The sequence below is a fragment of the Nicotiana attenuata genome, unplaced genomic scaffold (assembly GCF_001879085.1).
Source record: "Nicotiana attenuata strain UT unplaced genomic scaffold, NIATTr2, whole genome shotgun sequence".
Taxonomy (NCBI): Eukaryota; Viridiplantae; Streptophyta; class Magnoliopsida; order Solanales; family Solanaceae; genus Nicotiana; species Nicotiana attenuata.
The window spans coordinates 47,462-66,880 of NW_017671881.1; the positions used below are offsets into that span (position 1 = coordinate 47,462).

The following is a 19,419-nucleotide window of genomic DNA, read 5'->3' on the forward strand; positions in this document are numbered from 1 at the left end:
ACAAAGGACAATATAGTTCGGGAGGGTTTTGGAGACTCCGAATAGTTTAAGTGAGAAACTAACAAATGTAATAGTTTAAGGGAGGTTTTAAGGGCTTGATATGCTGTAAATCAAAATATCAGGCCCAAGTAGCAGAAGCAGAATAAAAGTCATTACATGTTACCAACTTGGCTTCTTCCCGTTTGAGAACTAACAATCATTTAATTAGTTTTGGATGAGACTTTTTCACTTTTTGTTAACTATGAAGATGTTTGCTCTTAACAAGAATATGTAAGGATGTAATTGAGGTTTTGACAGTTGAAGTATGTTCACAGCCAAAACTCTTCAGTGAATGAGAGAACTTTGTAAGGGATTTAGCGTAAGAGGCTTTGTACGGAATCTCGCAGAATGTATCGAAAAGGAATGACTGAGAAGTGAAAAGTAAAATCGGATCAAATTTAATTTTACGTATTTGATAAGATATTTAATGTACATAATTTGGTTAATTAATAAAGATACTAGTATTAACCTTACAATTTGTCCGTCGACCATATGATATACCTTCCTAACTAAGCGTTGCATTTCCGATTGAAAAACATTTCAGCTAGTTACATTTTCGAGTTGTCTGAAAAGAAATACTGGTTCTTGAAAATTCATATCTGATCTGTATTCATTTATTAGAGATTCTGCCATCCAATATTAGGATCCTTCCTTTGTTGAAGTGCCCTATTAGAAGAGTTGCCTTTGTAATGGACATGACTTTATCCTTAACAATGGAAGATGAAATATATAACTCAAATTAAATGAAGCAAATTGAAAATGGTAATTAGGTAGATACAAAGTCCAGGTTCATGTATAGTCTGATTCACCAAAATGATGATCAACTATACTGCACCTTATGTAAAGGACAAATGAGACAGGATAGAGGGAGAAAAAGGCCTAGAGAAATAGAAATGACTAAAATTACAATAATGGAGGCAACTGAAAAGCTCCTAACACCTGCTAATCGAACAATAGTATTAAATATTGTTCGGATTAAACCACCCCCATCTGGTCGTTATTCTATATAATACATGACCTGATGCTTTTTAATGCAGCATAAGAGCTAAAAGACATGCTGCCTCTTCCCTTAATAATGACAATAAACTAAAACTTATAATAATTGTAATAATAATAATATATGAGCAAGAAGTCATGGACAACAGACTGCTGCTAACTCCTTATTGTGAGCTCGGGAGCAGCACCAACTTCTACCATAGACGGCACACGGCCAATGATTTTTTTGGCCAAATTCCCATTAGCCATAGCAGGTACATGATTCTCATAAGCCGAGTTATGTACGCCAATAGCAGCCCTGCCTGAAGGATCAAGGTTCTTTGACCAAGAAGCATCCCACACTACAGCTTTAGCTGTGCTACACGCCACACTCGCTCCTCCAGGAACAGTTAGCCCAGCTGAATTCTGCAGAACCAAAAATAGTTGAGGAACATGATTAAAAGTAAATCTCGAATTTGAACCAAAAAAACTCCAGACAATGTGACTTATCGGAAGGTTGCAAGGTTGAAAACCAGCGAAAATTAGCCAATTTATCGTGAATCTCTCACAATACAGAATATTATCTAAACAAAGTACCTGTGGGAAAAAGCGCTCGAAAATCATCCTATAGTAGTATGCTTCCTTTGTAATCGGTGTGTTATGAGGGAATATATGTGAAGCATTAAGCATCATCCTATTGGTCACCTATCAAAGGAAGAAATCAATCAGCTTTAAAACAAACAATCATTGGAAGATAAATAGGAGCAGTAGAAAGTGATTGATTAGTCATTGAAACACACATGTTTTTCAGCATGTGCTTTGAGACCATCTATCCAACTATAGCCCACACCATCACTGAATTGTTCTTTCTGCCTGTAGAGGATGTGCTGCAAGAAATGTAATGAGTAAATTGTTAGTTTGATTAACAATATAACATTCAAAATCACTTGCAAATCAGTTTGAAAATGGCAATTTAGTACACCTTCGGGAGATAGGGATGCTCCTCATCATCAAAGGCCCTCCTTAGAGCCCACTTTTCAATCCTCCTTTGCTCTGGTTTAATCTGAATTGGATAAGATACAAGGTTTTACGGACAGTTGATCGTTTATTCTATCAACAATTGGGGGTAAACTACTTACCAACTTCCATTCTGGATCAATACTCATGGCAACATTGATGAACTCCTTATCTAGGAAAGGGACTCTAGCTTCTAAGCCCCATGCAGATGTTGACTTATTTGCTCTTAAGCAGTCATATTGGTGAAGCGCTTTAATCTGCATAGGGAAAAAATCAACATTTTCTCAACTCCTTGTCCTATTTAAACAAGGAACTGGAAGCACTTTCTTATACCTTGCGACATGTTTCCTTGTGGAACTCTTCCTTGTTGGGAGCCTTGTGAAAGTACAAGTAACCACCAAACACTTCATCAGAGCCTTCCCCAGATATGACCATCTTCACTCCTAGTGACTTAATTTTACGCGACATAAGGAACATAGGAGTGCTTGCTCTGATTGTCGTTACATCGTATGTCTCGATATGGTAAATAACATCTTCAATTGCATCGATTCCATCCTGAACATACGACACATGTCATTTGCCATTAGGTAAACAAAAGGGAACGCAGAGGATGATAGATCAAGTGAAAATAGAGTTGCTCCATCAAAACCTGAACGGTGAAATGAAACTCGTGGTGAACGGTTCCCAAGTAGTCAGCAACTTCTCTTGCAGCCTTGAGATCCGGTGATCCCTGTTCGGTGAAAGCAAGCAAATCGGTATCAGATTTCATATAGCTGACCTTACTAGCTTGTGAATGAGGTGTTGTCGTTATTAATGTTGTAATCACATAAGTCTCAAGATTATCTGACCTCAAGGCCAACACAGAAGGAATGAAGCTGTGCTCCCCACTGCTTGGCAGCCTTTGTGCCAGCCAAGTATCGAGCAGTAATCGAAGCAACCAAGGATGAATCGAGTCCCCCGGAAAGGAGAACACCAAAGGGGACGTCAGTCATCAACCTTTTGATAACAGCCTGCAAAATGATATACAGCCTTAGAACCAACATGTTGGATCCATTTCAACAACAACAACAATAATAACTCACATTTTCAAAGGCGCGCCTGAGAACTAAGGGATCATAAGGAGTGGAAGGAATGGCCTCAGAGAACCAAGGAGGATTGTACCACCTCCTAAAGCCGCCATTCTTGCTAGAGTACAAGTGTCCTGGTTGGAAAACTTCAAAATGTTCGCAGTCATCATTCAAGCCCTTAAGCTCAGATGATATCCACACAGACCCTGAGAAGGAACAGAATTACAACAATTACTACATATAAGGATTCAACATATTCATTTGCAATAAGAAAATCTAAGTGAGAAAATCATATGGAATCTTACCATCAAGTCCCCAACCAATATAAAGGGAAGTAACTCCAATGGCATCACGAGCAACAAGAAAGCTGTTATCTCGAGTATCCAGTAACACAAAAGCGAAGATTCCATCCAGCATGTCCACAAAATCTTCTCCATGTTCTTCATACTGATTAATGTACATAATATAATCAGGGGATAATTTTACATATACATACATGTTTCCTAAGTTGGAAGATGAGTACTCACTAGGTGTGCAATGACATCACAGTCACTTCCAGTCCGGAAGTTATGATTAGGCATTTGCTTGCGAAGTTGCTCGTGATTGTAGATCTCTCCATTTACCTGAAATTTTTGGCATGAAATTAATCATCAACTATTTGAATAAAAAGGAACACGAATAGAGGAAAGGATATAATGAATCATATAGTCAACCCCTACTTGTATGTGATTGATAGTGATTGTCAGTTATCAGCATTAGTTTCATTTTCATCAGTAAACTGAGCAAGAAATGAGAGTAAACATGAAATTAAAAGCACCCACCGTAACAACAATCGTCTTATCTTCGTTAAAGAGAGGTTGATCACCGGAAGCAGGATCAACAATAGCTAGACGCTGATGTGCCAAGTAACAGTCCCCATGTTGATACAGCCCACTCCAATCTGGTCCACGATGCTTCAACCTGTTTCATCAACCGATCAGTTAGCAAGTTCAGTACCTACTAATAGATTTCACATCATGTGTGACAGTGATGAGGCATGACTTTTCCATTCCATGCATTTGCAAACAGTGGCGGATGCCACATATATTGATTCAACTGAACACAGTACATGCGACACGATAACAACAACAACAGCAAACCAAAGTGAAATCTCACAAGTGGGGCCTAGGGAGATGAATGTGTACGCAGACCTTAGCCTACCTTATTGTGTGGGTAGAGAGAGGCTATATGCGACACGATATACATGTAATTAAAAAAACCCTTTAAAATTTTAACAAATATTAAATTGCGCACTTATTATTTCAAAAGTACAATGTGTTCAATACTCTTAAGTATAGATCTGTCTCTAGCAGTGACAAGAACACAAGGAGGAGAAAGATAATTAATTGTAACATGGAAATGAATTACTAAATCACAGCTTTTCATATACAAGTCATGCTAAAACAGTTGGTCCGAGAAAATTATATTACGAATCTAAGATATAGGTCCACGTCAAGAATATCTAAATATATAATCCATCTTAAGTTTACTCTTGTTTTATTCTAAAATGCAAACAATCAGTTGCAGCTCCAAACGTTCAGGAAACTATACGTTCTCATAAAAAGAATCAATAAAATAACGCAATTCAACAATAACATTAACAATACAGAAAAGAAAGGAATATAATTTACCTTCGAGAAAGCTCGAGAACACGAACCCTTTTGGCCTGAGAATCATCAGAACAACCCAAAACAGCCAAGATCCCGCACATGATTGTTACTTTTATCTTAGTACAAAAACACTAGGTTTTTTTTTAAGATGATTGGATAATAAAGATGATAGTATATAAAAAAAAAAAAAAGAGAAAGAGAAGGCTATGCAGGATTTTTGGAGAGATGGCCACGTACTAAAACACAATGGACTACGTTTCCTAAGTTAATGTATTGCTTAGTGGCGAACAGGCCTTTCTATTTATAGGCGTTCCAAGTGTGGTCCAATGAGCACATCAACAACTACCCTTTCAAGCGGCGACGTTTCTTCGGTTCGATTTCTTTCCTTTTCTCCTTTTCTTAGAGGGTTGTTTGGTCGCCGCATCTTAAGTCTAATCTTGATATTAAAATTCCAGTAAATGATGTGACGTTCGTTTAATAATGTAATCTCTTGTGTTAAGATAACTAATATGGCATTCAAGTTTTAGCATAGAACTCTTCATAATCCATTCTACGTTTTGTTTTTAGAAATTATGTTTACACAAGTCAAGTAATTTAATTTTAGCTGGTAAAAATAAAAGTGTAAAGACTATCTTACATATATTTGTTGATATAAATATGGGGTGCGGAAAAAAGTTACTATATTATTCCTTTAATCGGACTATTCAATTGTAACAATTCTTTGTATTATTGATCACCTACAACAATTTTTACTATATTATTGACGACATAATCAAGTTATAGCTCAATTCACCAAATAACAATTTTTAAATGACAATTTCTTAAGAGCTAGTCATCGACTAGGATATGACAGCTCCTTCTATTCCTTTGTATTTGGCGCTTTTCCTTGTTCATAGACCAAAACAAATGACAAATTTTTATATATAAAAGCAATTTAATTTTAAAAAATTCATTAAGTATAATATACTCCTCCATTCCAATTTATGTGAACCTATTTCCTTTTTGGTCCGTTCAAAAAAGAATGACCCCTTTCTAAATTTGGAAACAATTTAGCTTAAACTTACAACTCTACCCTTAATGAGAAGCTTTTATAATCACGCAAATACTCTAGGCCCCTTTTTGCCTTGTTTAGGACCACAAATTCCAAAAGTCTTTATTTTTTCTTAAATTTCGTGCCCAGTCAAACAGGTTCACATAAATTGGAACAGAGGGAGTAGTATATTTAGATTTACAAGTTCTAAGCTAGCGTTTGGCCATAGATCCCACATTTTTTTTGAAAAATCTGATTTGGGTGAAGTTTGGTTTGAAGATTAAAATGTGTTTGGACATACATTTTCAAAACATATTTTCAACCTTTATTTTGGAAAAACATGTATATAATTCCCAAGTTTTGAGATTTTGGCCTAAAATCAGCTCATTTGGGATTTGGCCAAAATGTGGACCAAATTTATGGCCAAACATAAGTTTTAAAAATAAATCTCAAATTTATTTTGGCAAAACTGAGGGCCATGCGGGGCCAAATATACTACTTTCTTTCTTAACCCTTATATAAATTTAAACGGTGGATATTAAATAGATGGAGGATATTCGATCTTAGCATGTTTGAGCACTCCATCTCCATGTGGAATATACTGGGACAAACCAATTGTCGTGGACACGTGGTAACTCTTTGTTTGAGATGTTTATTTGACACGTCAGTGTTTATCCATTTTAGATTGGTACGAGATGAGTCAGCAAAGGCACTATTTTCTCGTGGAGTTACTAAAGTCAAAAATTGTGTACTGTGCATTCAGCTGTTAACGTGTTTACAAATAGGAGACTTTACTCTTTGAAACTAAAAACAAGCCATTAGTTCTCATTAGTTCCAACTTCCTAATTAATCATGTTGAATATGGATTAGGATTAGTGGTTGATTTAAGATAGATAAGTAATCTATATTATCTTAATTAATATTAATATTAATTAAAATACTAAAAACACGAAGATCCTTAGCGAAATATCGTTCGCTTTTTTTTTACGGGCGTCTTATTATCTTCAAAATGAGTTAATTAAATACGTAAAGAAAAATTTTGAATGTAAAACTAAGGAAAGATTTTAAATATGGAATAGCTAAAAAAAATCGCTAGTTGAAGGCAGCAATAGTCTGCTTTCTCCACAAATTCGTTCAGTCTGATTTTGTTGGTCTTTGCAACAAATTATTTGTGATACAAAAATAAATTACAATCACAATATAAATATGAAGAAACATAGTTTTAATGATAAAAAGATGCGGGTACAATTCTGTTTATCCCCTTGATTCTTCTCTTCTGATTATTTTCGTGATCAAAGAGAAGCTTTTTCTTATACTATAGTGGCAAGTCTATTGTTGTGTTTCGGAATTAGGGGAAACAAAGCTTCAACAAGTAGAAGCTTCCTGGCAAAGCTTCAAACAAAGAGGTTGGGTTGTTCACTTCATTGATGTGACTTCACTTTACTTAAGATTAAAGACAGGGGCGGGGCAGGTAGTGAAGGCTCATTTAGTAGACAGCGAGCGAGCTGCAAGCACCTACTCCTATTCGAGGGCTAGAACAGCGTGTTTCTCGAACGTAGGATGGTGCGGGCTTTCATGGATTTATTTGATATCCATGAAGTATGTTGTGGATCTTCTTGAAGTATTTGATTATCAAGAATTATCCGGCCACTTCTTGATGCCTTTGTGAATATCCCGTGAGTTTATGGGATTTTCGAGATGATCTCCATTTTTGAAATGCCTTTTTAAGAGAATGCGTAACCCTTTTTATAGAAATAACCTAGGGTTAGGATAGAGTAGCCTCCAATGCTGGGTTTTGTTAGAGTAGCCTCCAAGCAACACTAATAGACTCCTAAAATTTTAAGAGGTCTTGTAGTATCTTGAATTTAGGATTTAGCTTGATCCATTAAAATTTAGATGTCTACGATTGGTTTTGAACGAATCAATTAAATAATATGGAGCAACTAAATATTTTAATAGTTCTTTTGTAAGTGGTAGATGAATTACTTGTGAGTTATATTGTTTCTGTTGTTCTTCGTCTGTTTGGGTGCCATAGTTATTTATTAAAATAGAAGAGCTCTTTATTTTGCAAGTAATGAAACTTAATCATTTTTCTTCCTCTTTTTTAATTTAATTAATAAATTCTTTAGGACGAAGAGTCCTATAAAAAATGCAAACTTAGCAAATTGGTTATGCTCTTTCCTACAGCTTCTAGGAATTAAGTTAGCTATTACAAGTTGAATACAGACATTAATATCATTATTAGATGCGCTATTGTTCTAACAATAGTCTTATATAAGCATAAATTATTGAGAAGTTTTTATAAGATTTATCTACTGAATTATGCCTTAGTCTCTATGATTTAAGGAGCATTCTGTTTACGGAAAAAGGGTTCAAAATGGTCCTAAACTATTGAAAAAGGTTTTAAAATACCCTTCATCCACCTATTGGGTTTAAAATAGCCCTCCATCCACTTTTTTAGTTCACTTATGCCCTTTGACCGTTAGGTCAATGCTAAATTAAAAATAATTATTATTCTTTTTGTAAAGCTTAAAAAAATATTTTGAAAAATATTTTCGTTTTTTTAAACTAATGCACCAATAGCCCACTAATTTAGTAAAGTTTTCTTATTTTTTTTCAGTTTTTACAAAAATATATATAATTTTTTTTAGTTTTTCAGTTTTTTTAAAGCATTTTTTTTTTTGTAAAAATTGAAAAAAAAATTGTAAAAACAGAAAAAAAATATTTTTAATAAAATATTATCGTTTTTTATAAACTGAAAAAAATATTTTCAACAAAATATGGATCGGGCTGCACGCCACAGCGATACTTATATGGATCGGGCTACACGCCGCAGCGATACTTACATGGATCGGGCTGCATGCCGCAACGATATGTATTGGATTGGGGTGCACGCCGGAGCGGTATGACGCTTGGGCTGTAGGAGCCCCTCCGGAGTCTGTACACCCCCAGTGAGCGTAGCCGACTATATATATTGGGATCAGGCTGCACGCCGCAGCGATTATTATTATTATTATTTTTACTATGAGCTAATTACTGAGCCGGAGTGCTGTCGCGAGATCATGCACCTCTCTTTCCTAGTTATAACGGAAAAGGGTACAGCTGGGTGGTCCAGCCTATTCTTGAAATAAACAACTGAGTGGGTACTGTGAGACGAGAGCTGAGTCACGAGTGACTGAGAGGCTATACTTATGAGTGATATCTTGCCCGAGGAGCCTGTTTATGATATTTACTATTTTCACTCATCTTTTATATCGAGCCTCTATTGAAAATGTTGAATAAATGATTTCAAAGACTTTGATTCAAACTGGAGATTTTACGAGTAAATTGACTATTGAACTGCAGATCTTTGTCTTGATATTTCTGTTAAGATTTCCTGATATATGATTTTTAAATGCTCGTCACTGCACTCAGACTTTATATACTTTAATTACTTACTGAGTTGGCGTACTCACGTTACTCCCTACACCTTGTGTGCAGATCCAGGGGCTCGTGCATCAGAGTGAGAGCTTCCAGCACTCTCAGAGTATTTCCGGAGATCGCAAGGTAGCTGCACGGCGTTCGCAACCCTGTTTTCCTCCTTCTTATCTTAGTATTTCTGTTATTTCAGACTTATGATGTATTATTCAGTCACTTATGGGTTATATTTTGAGGCTCTTGACCAGTGACACCGGATTGTTGGGTTGTGTTGGTATTTTGTATTGGTTTTCCGCATATTCTATTTTATTTATCTATTTCATATGACGAATTTGAGACTTATTCGATATTAGAAAAATGATTTTTATAAAAGATTTCGTTGTGGTAAATGTTTAGTTGGCTTGCCTAGTACTGTGATAGGTGCCATCACGACCGGGGTATTTGAGATCGTGACAGTAGGATATCCCGTTGGGACAAAAGGTTACAAGGTGCTAAGCCTGGCCACCAAGAGAATTCACATCTCCAGAGATGTAATCTTTCATGAAAATGTTTTCCCATTATCCTTAAGTTCTAATAATACTTCATTTCCTGATGTTCTTAAAACAATGTCATTTCCCAGCTATTCTGAGGACAGCAGTCAGGTTTCCCCTATGAACATTGGACAAAGTTCTGATAGTGTCACATCTCCAGACACAAAACACCACTCTGAAACACTCACCAATGATACACCATATTCAAACACCTCTGATTCTCCATCTTCAAATGATAACAATTCACAGAATTCATCTACACATGTACAATCAGAAACACCAATTCTAAGGAAATCAAATAGAACTCATCAGGCTCCTGTCTACTTAAAAGATTATGTTTGCCAATTACATAGTAGTGCCACTCAACTGTCCACTACACCTCACCGCACCCTTTCACTAAATGCCCTGTTTTCTAATCATCATCACAATCACTTCTGATGCTCTATTTTCTGAAAGTCAGCACTTGATGCTAAGTGTTTGCCATGATAGTGAGCCATCTTCATATGAAGAGGCATCCCTCAATCCTGCTTTGCAAGCAGCCATGACACAGGAATTTGAGGCACTCCATGCCAACCATACTTGGGACTTGGTCCCCTTACCATCTGGAAAGCAAGCAATAGGTTGTAAGTGGGCATACAAGATCAAACATAAAGCAGATGGAAATATTGAAAGATTCAAAGCTAGGTTGGTAGTAAAGGGTTATACTCAGCAGGCTGGGATTGATTATACAGACACCTTCTCCCCTGTTGTGAAAATGACAACGGTTAGAGTCCTAGTTATAGTGGCCGTTGAGAAGGGCTGAGATATATTCCAATTGGATGTGAACAATGCCTTCCTCCATGGAGACCTACATGAGGAGTATGCATGGAGGCTCCACCTGGACTTGTAGTTAATCAATGCAGTCCAAGTAGAATGGTGTGCAAGCTAAACAAGTCACTATATGGACTGAAGCAAGCCAGTAGACAATGGTATGCAAAGTTAACTGAAGCATTGTCTTCAAAGGGGTACCAACATTCTGAAAATGATCACTCCCTTTTCTGCAAGAAAACTTCCACATCCATCATCTTTGTAGCTGTATATGTTGATGATGTTATCATCACTGGAATTGACTCAGAGGAGATTGCAAGTTTGAAGGCCTTCTTTGATCAAAAGTTTAGAATAAAGGATTTGGGCAGACTTCACTATTTCTTGGGTCTAGAGGTCCTATACAAACCTGATGGTATCCTTATATCTCAAAGGAAGTTTGCTTTGGATTTACTGAAAGAATACTAGTGCTTTGACTACAGCAATGTCTCCTCACCTCTTGGTCCTACTGTCAAGCTAAAAGCACAAGAGGGTAATCTCCTACCAGATCCCACATACTACAGAAAATTAGTGGGAAAGCTCAACTTTCTCACCAATACCAGGCTGGATATAGCATATAGGGTGCAACTCTTAAGTCAGTTTATGCAAGCTCCAAGGGACACTCATTTGACTACAGCATTTCACCTCCTTAGGTATCTCAAAAAGGATCCTAGCTTGGGTGTATTCTTCTCCAACAGTCCTGACTGTTCAATCAAGGCCTATTTTGACTCAGACTGGGCAGCTTGCCCAGACTCTAGGAGGTCTGTTACTGGGTACATTGTTTTAGTAGGAGACAGCCCTATTAGCTGGAAGTCCAAGAAGTAGGAGACTGTTTCCTTGTCCTCAGCTAAAGCAGAGTACAGATCCCTCAGGAAAGTAGTTGGGGAGTTGGTGTGGTTGAGCAGGCTATTTGCAGAGCTTACTGTTGCCCAACCAAGTCCTATTCAGGTGTTTTGTGATAGCCAATCTGCCATACTTATTGCCCATAATCCAGTATTTTATGAAAGGACCAAGCACATTGAAGTCGACTGCCATTTTGTGAGGAACAAGCTACAAGAAGGCCTCATCTCTCTTCATCGTGTGAATACTCACAATCAGTTGGCTGATATTCTCACCAAAGCCCTCACAGGGGTCAAACATTCAGCTGTCCTAGGCAAGTTGGCTGTGAAGACCTCACTTCCAACTTGAGGGGGGGTATTGAGTATAGTTATTATTCATACATTCATTATTGTATTGTATACTTAGTTAGTGGTTAGCTAGCTTAGTTAAAAATTAGCTTGGTCAAATAGTCAACATGTATATATGCTTGTACAGTTAAAAGCATTTGAGGGTTCTCATTTTACAGAAAACATATCGATCTATCTGCTCTCTCTATCCCTATCTCCTATTCCCTTTTCTTCTCCTCTCTCAGAACCTTCCAAAAGACTCCATGGCAGCTCTGTAGATCTGAGCTTGCATGTGTAATTTGTTAGGGTGCCATAGTTATTTATTAAAATAGGAGAGCTCTTTTATTTTGCAAGTGACATTATGAAACTTACTAATTTTTTTCCTCTTTTTAAATTTAATTAATAAATTCTTTAGGACGAAGAGTCCTATAAAAAATGCAAACTTAGCAAATTGGTTATGCCTTAGTGTCTATGATTTAAGGAGCATCCTTTTTATATTATTACTGAAAATTAAAATGTATGCACAGAAATGGTAAAAAAAAAAAAACACTCAATATTAAATTCTAAAAATACTTTCGTAAGGCCACTTAACAATTGAACGTCAAGAATACATTTAATAATATTTATATAACTTTTTAAATTTATATTTTAATCTGAGGTACACGCGCAAAGCGCGTATCTTAGAACTAATTTTCTGAATAGTTAGAAGCATCAAACAAATCGTATTAAGATTGGAATTTTACATGATCCATGCAGCAAGTATTCAAGTTTGGCAGCAAAATGCTTGACGTATAGTCTCGCCTATTATTTAAGGAATTGAGAATATCTAGAATACAATATAATAAAGGTACCTAAACATGTTATCTTGCTCCCTTTCCTCCCACAATGCAAACAAATCATTAGCAAAATACAGGAGCAAAAGCAAGGAGGGATAAAGAAAAGAAAATAGCTAGATGATGCCTAGGGACTAGCGACATGCCTGTTTTATGTGCACTCGAGAGATTCTACCATTATGGCATCTAAATATTTTATTAGCCATATGGAATTGATAGTTTATTATGGGCGAAGTTTTAGTTTTAACTTTTTTCATTATATTATAAAATTCTTAAGACTCGTAATGTATATGAGATTCTTCTATTAATTAATCAAATTATGCCTAGGGACTAGCGACATGGATGTTTTATGTGGTTTTCCAAATTGATAGAAAGGATTTAACTTAATTATATTGTTAATATGTTACAATTTTTATACTGTTAGAGTATTTTATTCTGTCGTGGTAGGTTACAATCCCTATTTTTTAGTTAGTAATCTCACATATTATGAATAAATAAATACATATAATTTGAGTATCTTTTAAATGACCTGATGTATAGTCAATGCATATGAGCTAATTAAACCCAAGAAAGAAACGCAGTCTTGGAATTTGTTTTAAAAAAAAAAATCATGTGTTCGATCCAGTTATCGTATCATGTGCGTTCTCTTGATGGAATTAATTTGCACCATGTGATGTCTCTGTATATCCTCGTCAATCTCCATATCCACAGGACTTATCTAGTTTTTGGTCAAAGAACTTATCCCAAGTTCAAAATCGAAAAAAGATAACTAGACAACTAAGAAGACAATAATAATGTCTACGTCAAGAGGGAAATTTAATTATCGAGTTACCAATATTGCAAGACGAAATTATTGAGGAGATGATAATTCATGTGCATTGTAGTGTAGACAAAGGAGTACGATATATAGCTGATGCTTATGTGTCAGTGTGTACCATGTATTATGATACCCATAAAACAGTAATGGAGACACATATAATATGTCTAGATTCATCCAAACCCAATTCTTAAACTTTGGTTGGGGGGGGGGGGGGGGGGGATGTGTATATGTTATATTTAGATATATATACATAATAAGAATTGTATATTACATATTGAATATGCACATCATCTCATAGTTGAAACAGTTCAACGGAAGCAAAACATGGTTACGTTAGGTTAAATTTACTCACTTGGGGTGTTTATACCAAATCAATGGATGCACAACATGTGCTTGTATGTAGATTTCTTTCACTTGATCGTGATTAATTAAACATATTTTTACCAAATAAAATCATTCATTATTTTAAATTGGTATAATTTGGCGTAAACATAAGGTTCGATTACTATTATTGCTGTAAACTAAGTAATGATCGACGGGGTATCTATGAGATGATGTGTTACTCCATTTATTAGTCTAATATCTAATCATGAATCAAGATGAATAACTATTTATTCATTAGAGTGTGCCAAGTAGAAGTAGTTATTATTTGTTTAGAGACAACCCAATAAGAGTCCATGATCTGTACGTAGACCCAAAAAAAAAAAAAGATAAATTTCTGAATTAGATATCTAAATAAATTTGACTATGAGTTGCTTGACTTGTGCAAATTTTAAGAAGTGTGTAATTATCCTCACCTAACGTTTATCCCTACTTTTTCGTTGTCTTTCTTCATCTCTTTACTAAAAAAAAATCTTCATTTTTTCTATCTGCTTTTCTTTCTCCTTATTTATCTTGTTTGACCAAAAGGTATTAAAACCTGACAGATGAAGAGGTAAATCTCAGCCAAGTATAATAAAATCTAGATTAAATGATGTAAGAGAAAGACAAGATGATCGATGCTTCCTTGTATGTCGGAATCAAATGATTACCCATAAATATGATAACTTCAAATGCGGAAAAATGTTGTAATGAATGCGATTGACCAAAATAAGATGATGTAAGGATTTTAGATCTGTATTCAGTAAGCAAAGTTGTCTTTTTTGTATCCCCCCTTTTACAGAGCGTTTTTCTCCTATTTATAAGGGACAATCCCTTTCAAACCCTAAAACGGTACAACACAAAGAATATTCGAAAAGCATATTCCTACTGTCTCCTACTATGCTAACACTATTACAGACGTCGTGCGTTCGCTTTAACCACTGTTGGTCGTCACCTTTTATAACGACAAAGAACGCTATATCGTAAGAACCTCGTTCCTCGCCGCACTCAGCAACGGTCGTGGTCATCCAATTCGGACCTATACAGTTAGTCTCTTCGCTTGTCGAGGTTGCAGCCCGACGCGTCCTCGATAAGCGGACATCGTCTACACCTGCGGAGAAATTTGGTTTGCGAATCATAACGGTTTGACCAATGACGGAAGCGCAGTGCGCTTCACGGTATCCTGGGTTGTGTGTCCTATCGGGAAATGACGTCACTTTCACGTGCGTCATCATTACGCATTTTCCCGAGACAGAGACTGAGGGTCTGTCGCTTCGGTTTTGGTGCCATGGGCAGCCTTTCGCTTCGATTCCGGCACCACCCAACCCTATAAATAGGTAAAGGGTTTGTTTTTTCAAAAACTCTGGGTCATTTCTCCTCTGGCCATTCCTTCTCGTGTCTTTAGCTTTGTTTTTGCGATTTCTTAACTTCCTCTCTTCCGTTCATTGTTCTTGGTTTCTTTTGTCTCGTTAATACATTTTCCGCCGTAAATATGCCTAGAACACACCGGTCACATCAAGGGATTTCTGACGCCACCCCGTTATCCATGGCGCTTCCTTCTGGTGGTGAGGACACGATAGCGGGGGAGGGGGACAGCTTTCCCACCGTATATGAGTTGTTACCGAGACACCCTATGTCTCGAAGTGACTTTCTTAAAGATCCTGCTCCTACTCCCGTTCCGGTAGTGTCTGAAATCGAGCAGACCCATATAGATGCACTCCGTACTAAGTATAGCATTCCTCCTCATGTCGAGATGATTCCGACGGGGAGGGACTTCGTGGAGGTCCATAGACCGAGGTATTGTGCTTTTTACGAATACCCCTTTGTAATTGGTCATTCCTTCCCCCTTATCCCGTTAGCAGAAGAATTCTATCGATTTTATCAGGTTTGCCTGGCACAGCTTTCTCCGTACACGTATAAAATATTTTTGGTGCTGACAAAATACGCGGAGTTGGCGGGGTGCGACGTTGACATCCATCACCTCTTGCACTTGTTTTCCCCTAGTTTTCACAGGGGTACTATGGTACATTTGAGGCACCGTTGGACCAAAGGGCTGGTGGTCGAAACTGACGACCGGGCGAGCCGTAAGTTTTGGCACAAGTATTTCTTCGTCAGAACTAAACACATTATGTCGGACCCCGCTGGATTCCCGGAGCGGTGGAATGATAATCGTAGGTGTCGCAACTTGTTTACTCTCTCTTTTTTCTTTGTTGTGTTCAACTTAGTATTTATCTGCGGCTTTCTTTTGCAACTATGGGGCGTGCACCCCGTCCCATTGCCGGTATAAGGGACTAGGTAGCCCGTTTACTGCTTCACGCAATGGAGACCCGAGACTGGCCTGCTTTTGTGAAACGTTTTGGGCCGAAGGTCTCATCCGGTAAGTGTTTTCCTCTGTGCCACTCTTCGGCTATTTTCCATTATCTATTGATACGACTCCTCGTGATGCAAGGTCGCGGAGCTTCCAGGCGGAGGGCCCCAGTCCCTGCATTTTGCCAGGCCATCTCCTCGGCGGGAATGCAATTTACTTTGGAGGAATCCGTTCGAGAGGGTCGTGCTCAGCCGGTGTAGGCGGGAGACTCCTCTCATGATATGGTTGTGAGGGAAGAGACCTCCTCTTTACCGGTCTATAACCTCGTGGATGAGTCCTCTTATGGGGACGAACCTCCGTTGAGAAAAAAGAGGAGGGTAGAGCTCGGGAAAGAGGTGGCTGCTGATCTGGTAAGAGCGGGACGGGTGCGTCGGAAACTGCACCTGTGCCCGCATTTATGGCGGACGTTATTTTGGTGGGGAGGTCTCCCCGGGTAGGAGGAGTATACCAAGGAGGGGGACCTGTGCGTTCTGCTGAGGGTGGCGCTTCATCTACTGTCGGAGGTGGCTTACGCACCGAGGGCGACGGCTCGGGTTCGAACGTCGACCCAGGGGATGTTCGAGAATTTTTGGAGCGTCACACTCGCGTGGAGGTTAGAACTGAGGGTTCTGATCGACACATAGTCGTCCCCGGGGACTACGACTTGCTATCGAACTATGACCAGGTGGCGTCCGTCTTTGCCCCATTATGTGTTGCTCCTGAGAGTAAGGCACTCAGAGCGATGAGTGATGTAGAGTTGTCACGGAGCGTTTCCGGCATGGCTCTACGGGCAAATGCCTCTCTTTTCTTTTCGTTGTTGGATCTGTTTTACTATTCTTGGCCTATTCTTTTGTTCTAACTTTGTTTTTCACATTAGACTCTCATCATGGAGATTGAGCGCGAGCGTCGGGAAAGGAGGAATACGACCATCTATGGGAAGATGTCCTCTAAGTATCAAGAATATCGCACCAAGCATCGTGTGATGGCTGATATGTTCACTCAGGATCGCGACTTTCAGTTGTTCTGCGATGGGCTTAAGCAGAGAGAGGATCAACTGGCGCGTAAGGTCGAAGAGTTGAAAGAGCGAGATGAGGACCTTATGAAGGCCATCGCCCGTTGTAGTGAGCTTGAGGCGGCCCTTAAGGTCAAGAAAGATGAGCATGAGCTAAAAAAGGAGTGATGGCTGAAAACGCCAACCTCCAAGCAAAGGTGGCCTATTTAACTGCCGAACTGGACACGAAGGCAGCGAAGGTCGTTGACCTTAAGAGTGAATTGAGCGCAAATGCTGATGGATTGGCCCACGCCGAAAGGGATAGGGCCACTGCCGTCTCTGAGGCAGCGACTTTAGAAGACGCCCTCCGTGTTTGTAAATTGGAGCAGGACAAGGAGGTAAAGGCATCTGCACTTAAGGTAGCGGGACTTGAGGGGCGTATTCAAGATTTGGAGGCAGAATTGTCCGCATTAAATGAACAGGTGGCTTCTTTGAGAACGGAGAACGTGCGACGTCAGTCGCAGCCCTCTACATCCCATGCATCGGCTGATCATGTCGTGCCTCGCCATTTGTATGAACTGTTGGTTCACGCTGAAGCCCGGCTTGATGTGTATAAGGCTCTCCATGCTGACGGGAGGGCGTCCGAGGCAAAGCTTCGGGATGTGCATGCCAAGGCCCGTGCAGCTCGTGAGGCATGCGGGTATGACCCCATCACGCCTGGCGGGGATGATATTAATTCTGACGATGCGGACAAACTTGCCTCCGATTCTTGGTACGAGGAGGTGTATGCCACAGGAAATGCTGTGGCGTAGTATTCAGTTGTATTTACTTTTGCTTCGCCATTTTTGTGAGGGCATCTTTGAGCCCGTTGTAAAAAGAAACAAGCACTTTGTAATATATTTGCTGTAATGAAAATTATTTTGGTCGTGTACCTCTGAGTTGTTTCCTTTTTTTGATTTATTCGACGATGACCTTTGCCGTAGTCATGTTATTCCGAATCTTTGTTGAAATGTTAACCCCATTGTGTTGTGAGTTTAATTTGAACTTTTTTCGTTAGCAACGGCCTTGGTCATAGGGAGGTTACTTTCAAGCTGATGCCGAAGTAGTATCCCGTCGTAGTTTGAGAATGTTGAACTCTTTTCTTAGACGATGGCCTTAGCCATTGGGATGTTACTTTCGAGTTGGTGCCGAACTAGTATCCCGTCGTGGTTCGAGTGAAGTCGAACCCTTTTCTAGCGATGGCCTTAGCCATGGGGAATTATTTCGACTGTGTCGAAATGTTAACCCGTCGTGGTTCGACTGTAGTCGAACTCTTTCGTGGCGATGGCCTTAGCCATGGTGTTATTTCGACTGTGTCGAAATGTTAACCCGTCGTGGTTCGAGTGAAGTCGAACTCTTTCGTGGCGATGGCCTTAGCCATGGGTGTTATTTCGACTGTGTCAAAATATTAACCCGTCGTGGTTCGAGGGAAGTCGAACTCTTTCGTGGCGATGGCCTTTGCCATGGGTGTTATTTCGACTGTTTCATTCATACATTGGAGATACTTGTCGATTTCATACATTTATTGGAGTAATTTCATTCGTATATTAGAGATACATAGAGATTTCGTACATTCAACGGAGTATACATTCAACGGACTAATATTCGTGTATCTAGTCCCTTCATTGCTCGGCCTGGAGATGCTATCGGCAGGCTGGGCGATGAATTATACTTTGAACATTAAGACATCTCCCTTGTCGCCTCGTTAAAAACCTCCCTGAGAAAACCCGATTGGGACAAAACTCGAGTGAGGGAAAAAGAGTACGACCTGGATGGCGTCATTTCTTAGAAGTGGAAATATTTGAGGTGGGCGACATTCCAGTTGTTTTGTAGTTGTTTTCCCTCCATTGTTTCCAACTGGAACGCTCCTTTGCTTGCTGCTGCTGTGATTTTGCATGGCCCGTCCCAATTTGTTCCCAATTTTTCCTTCGTTCGGGTCTTTTGTTGCCTGTGTTCTGGCTTTGAGGACGTAGTCCCCGACTCTAAGTGGTCGTACTTTGGCCTTCTTGTTGTAATACCTTTCTGCTTGTTGTTTTTTGGCTATCGTTCTTATGTGAGCCATGTCCCTTCGTTCTTCAACATCGTCCAGGTCTTGTACTCTGTTTTCGTCGTTGCTCGGCCCACTCTCATTGGAGTACCTCAGGCTGGGTTCACGGACCTCGACGGGTATGACTGCGTTAGTACCGTAAACCAGTGAATACGGTATCTCACCCGTGCTGGTCTTTGGCATTGTGCGGTAGGCCCATAACAGTTCTGGTAGCAGTTTCGTCCATAGCCCTTTGGCGTCCTCGAGCTT

The 19,419-nt window shown here is 39.0% G+C and overlaps 2 protein-coding genes across 2 annotated transcripts; one reads left to right on the forward strand and one right to left on the reverse strand.

Moving 5' to 3' along the window:
- Window positions 1–755: 755 nt before the first annotated feature.
- LOC109210710 (asparagine synthetase [glutamine-hydrolyzing]-like) lies at window positions 756–5,023 on the reverse strand. The gene is made up of 13 exons (XM_019374164.1): window positions 4,769–5,023; window positions 3,920–4,058; window positions 3,626–3,721; window positions 3,404–3,545; window positions 3,114–3,304; window positions 2,880–3,041; window positions 2,681–2,761; window positions 2,365–2,586; window positions 2,154–2,288; window positions 1,997–2,077; window positions 1,815–1,901; window positions 1,612–1,719; window positions 756–1,440 (listed from the first exon to the last, which is right to left on the reverse strand). The coding sequence occupies exons 1-13, from the start codon at window positions 4,846–4,848 to the stop codon at window positions 1,192–1,194; spliced, it is 1,773 nt and encodes a 590-aa protein (XP_019229709.1). The 5' UTR covers window positions 4,849–5,023; the 3' UTR covers window positions 756–1,191.
- Window positions 5,024–10,588: 5,565 nt separating this feature from the next.
- LOC109210707 (uncharacterized mitochondrial protein AtMg00810-like) lies at window positions 10,589–11,755 on the forward strand. The gene is made up of 3 exons (XM_019374162.1): window positions 10,589–10,965; window positions 11,011–11,388; window positions 11,473–11,755. Exons 1-3 carry the CDS (start codon window positions 10,589–10,591, stop codon window positions 11,753–11,755), a joined length of 1,038 nt encoding a protein of 345 aa, XP_019229707.1.
- Window positions 11,756–19,419: the final 7,664 nt, after the last annotated feature.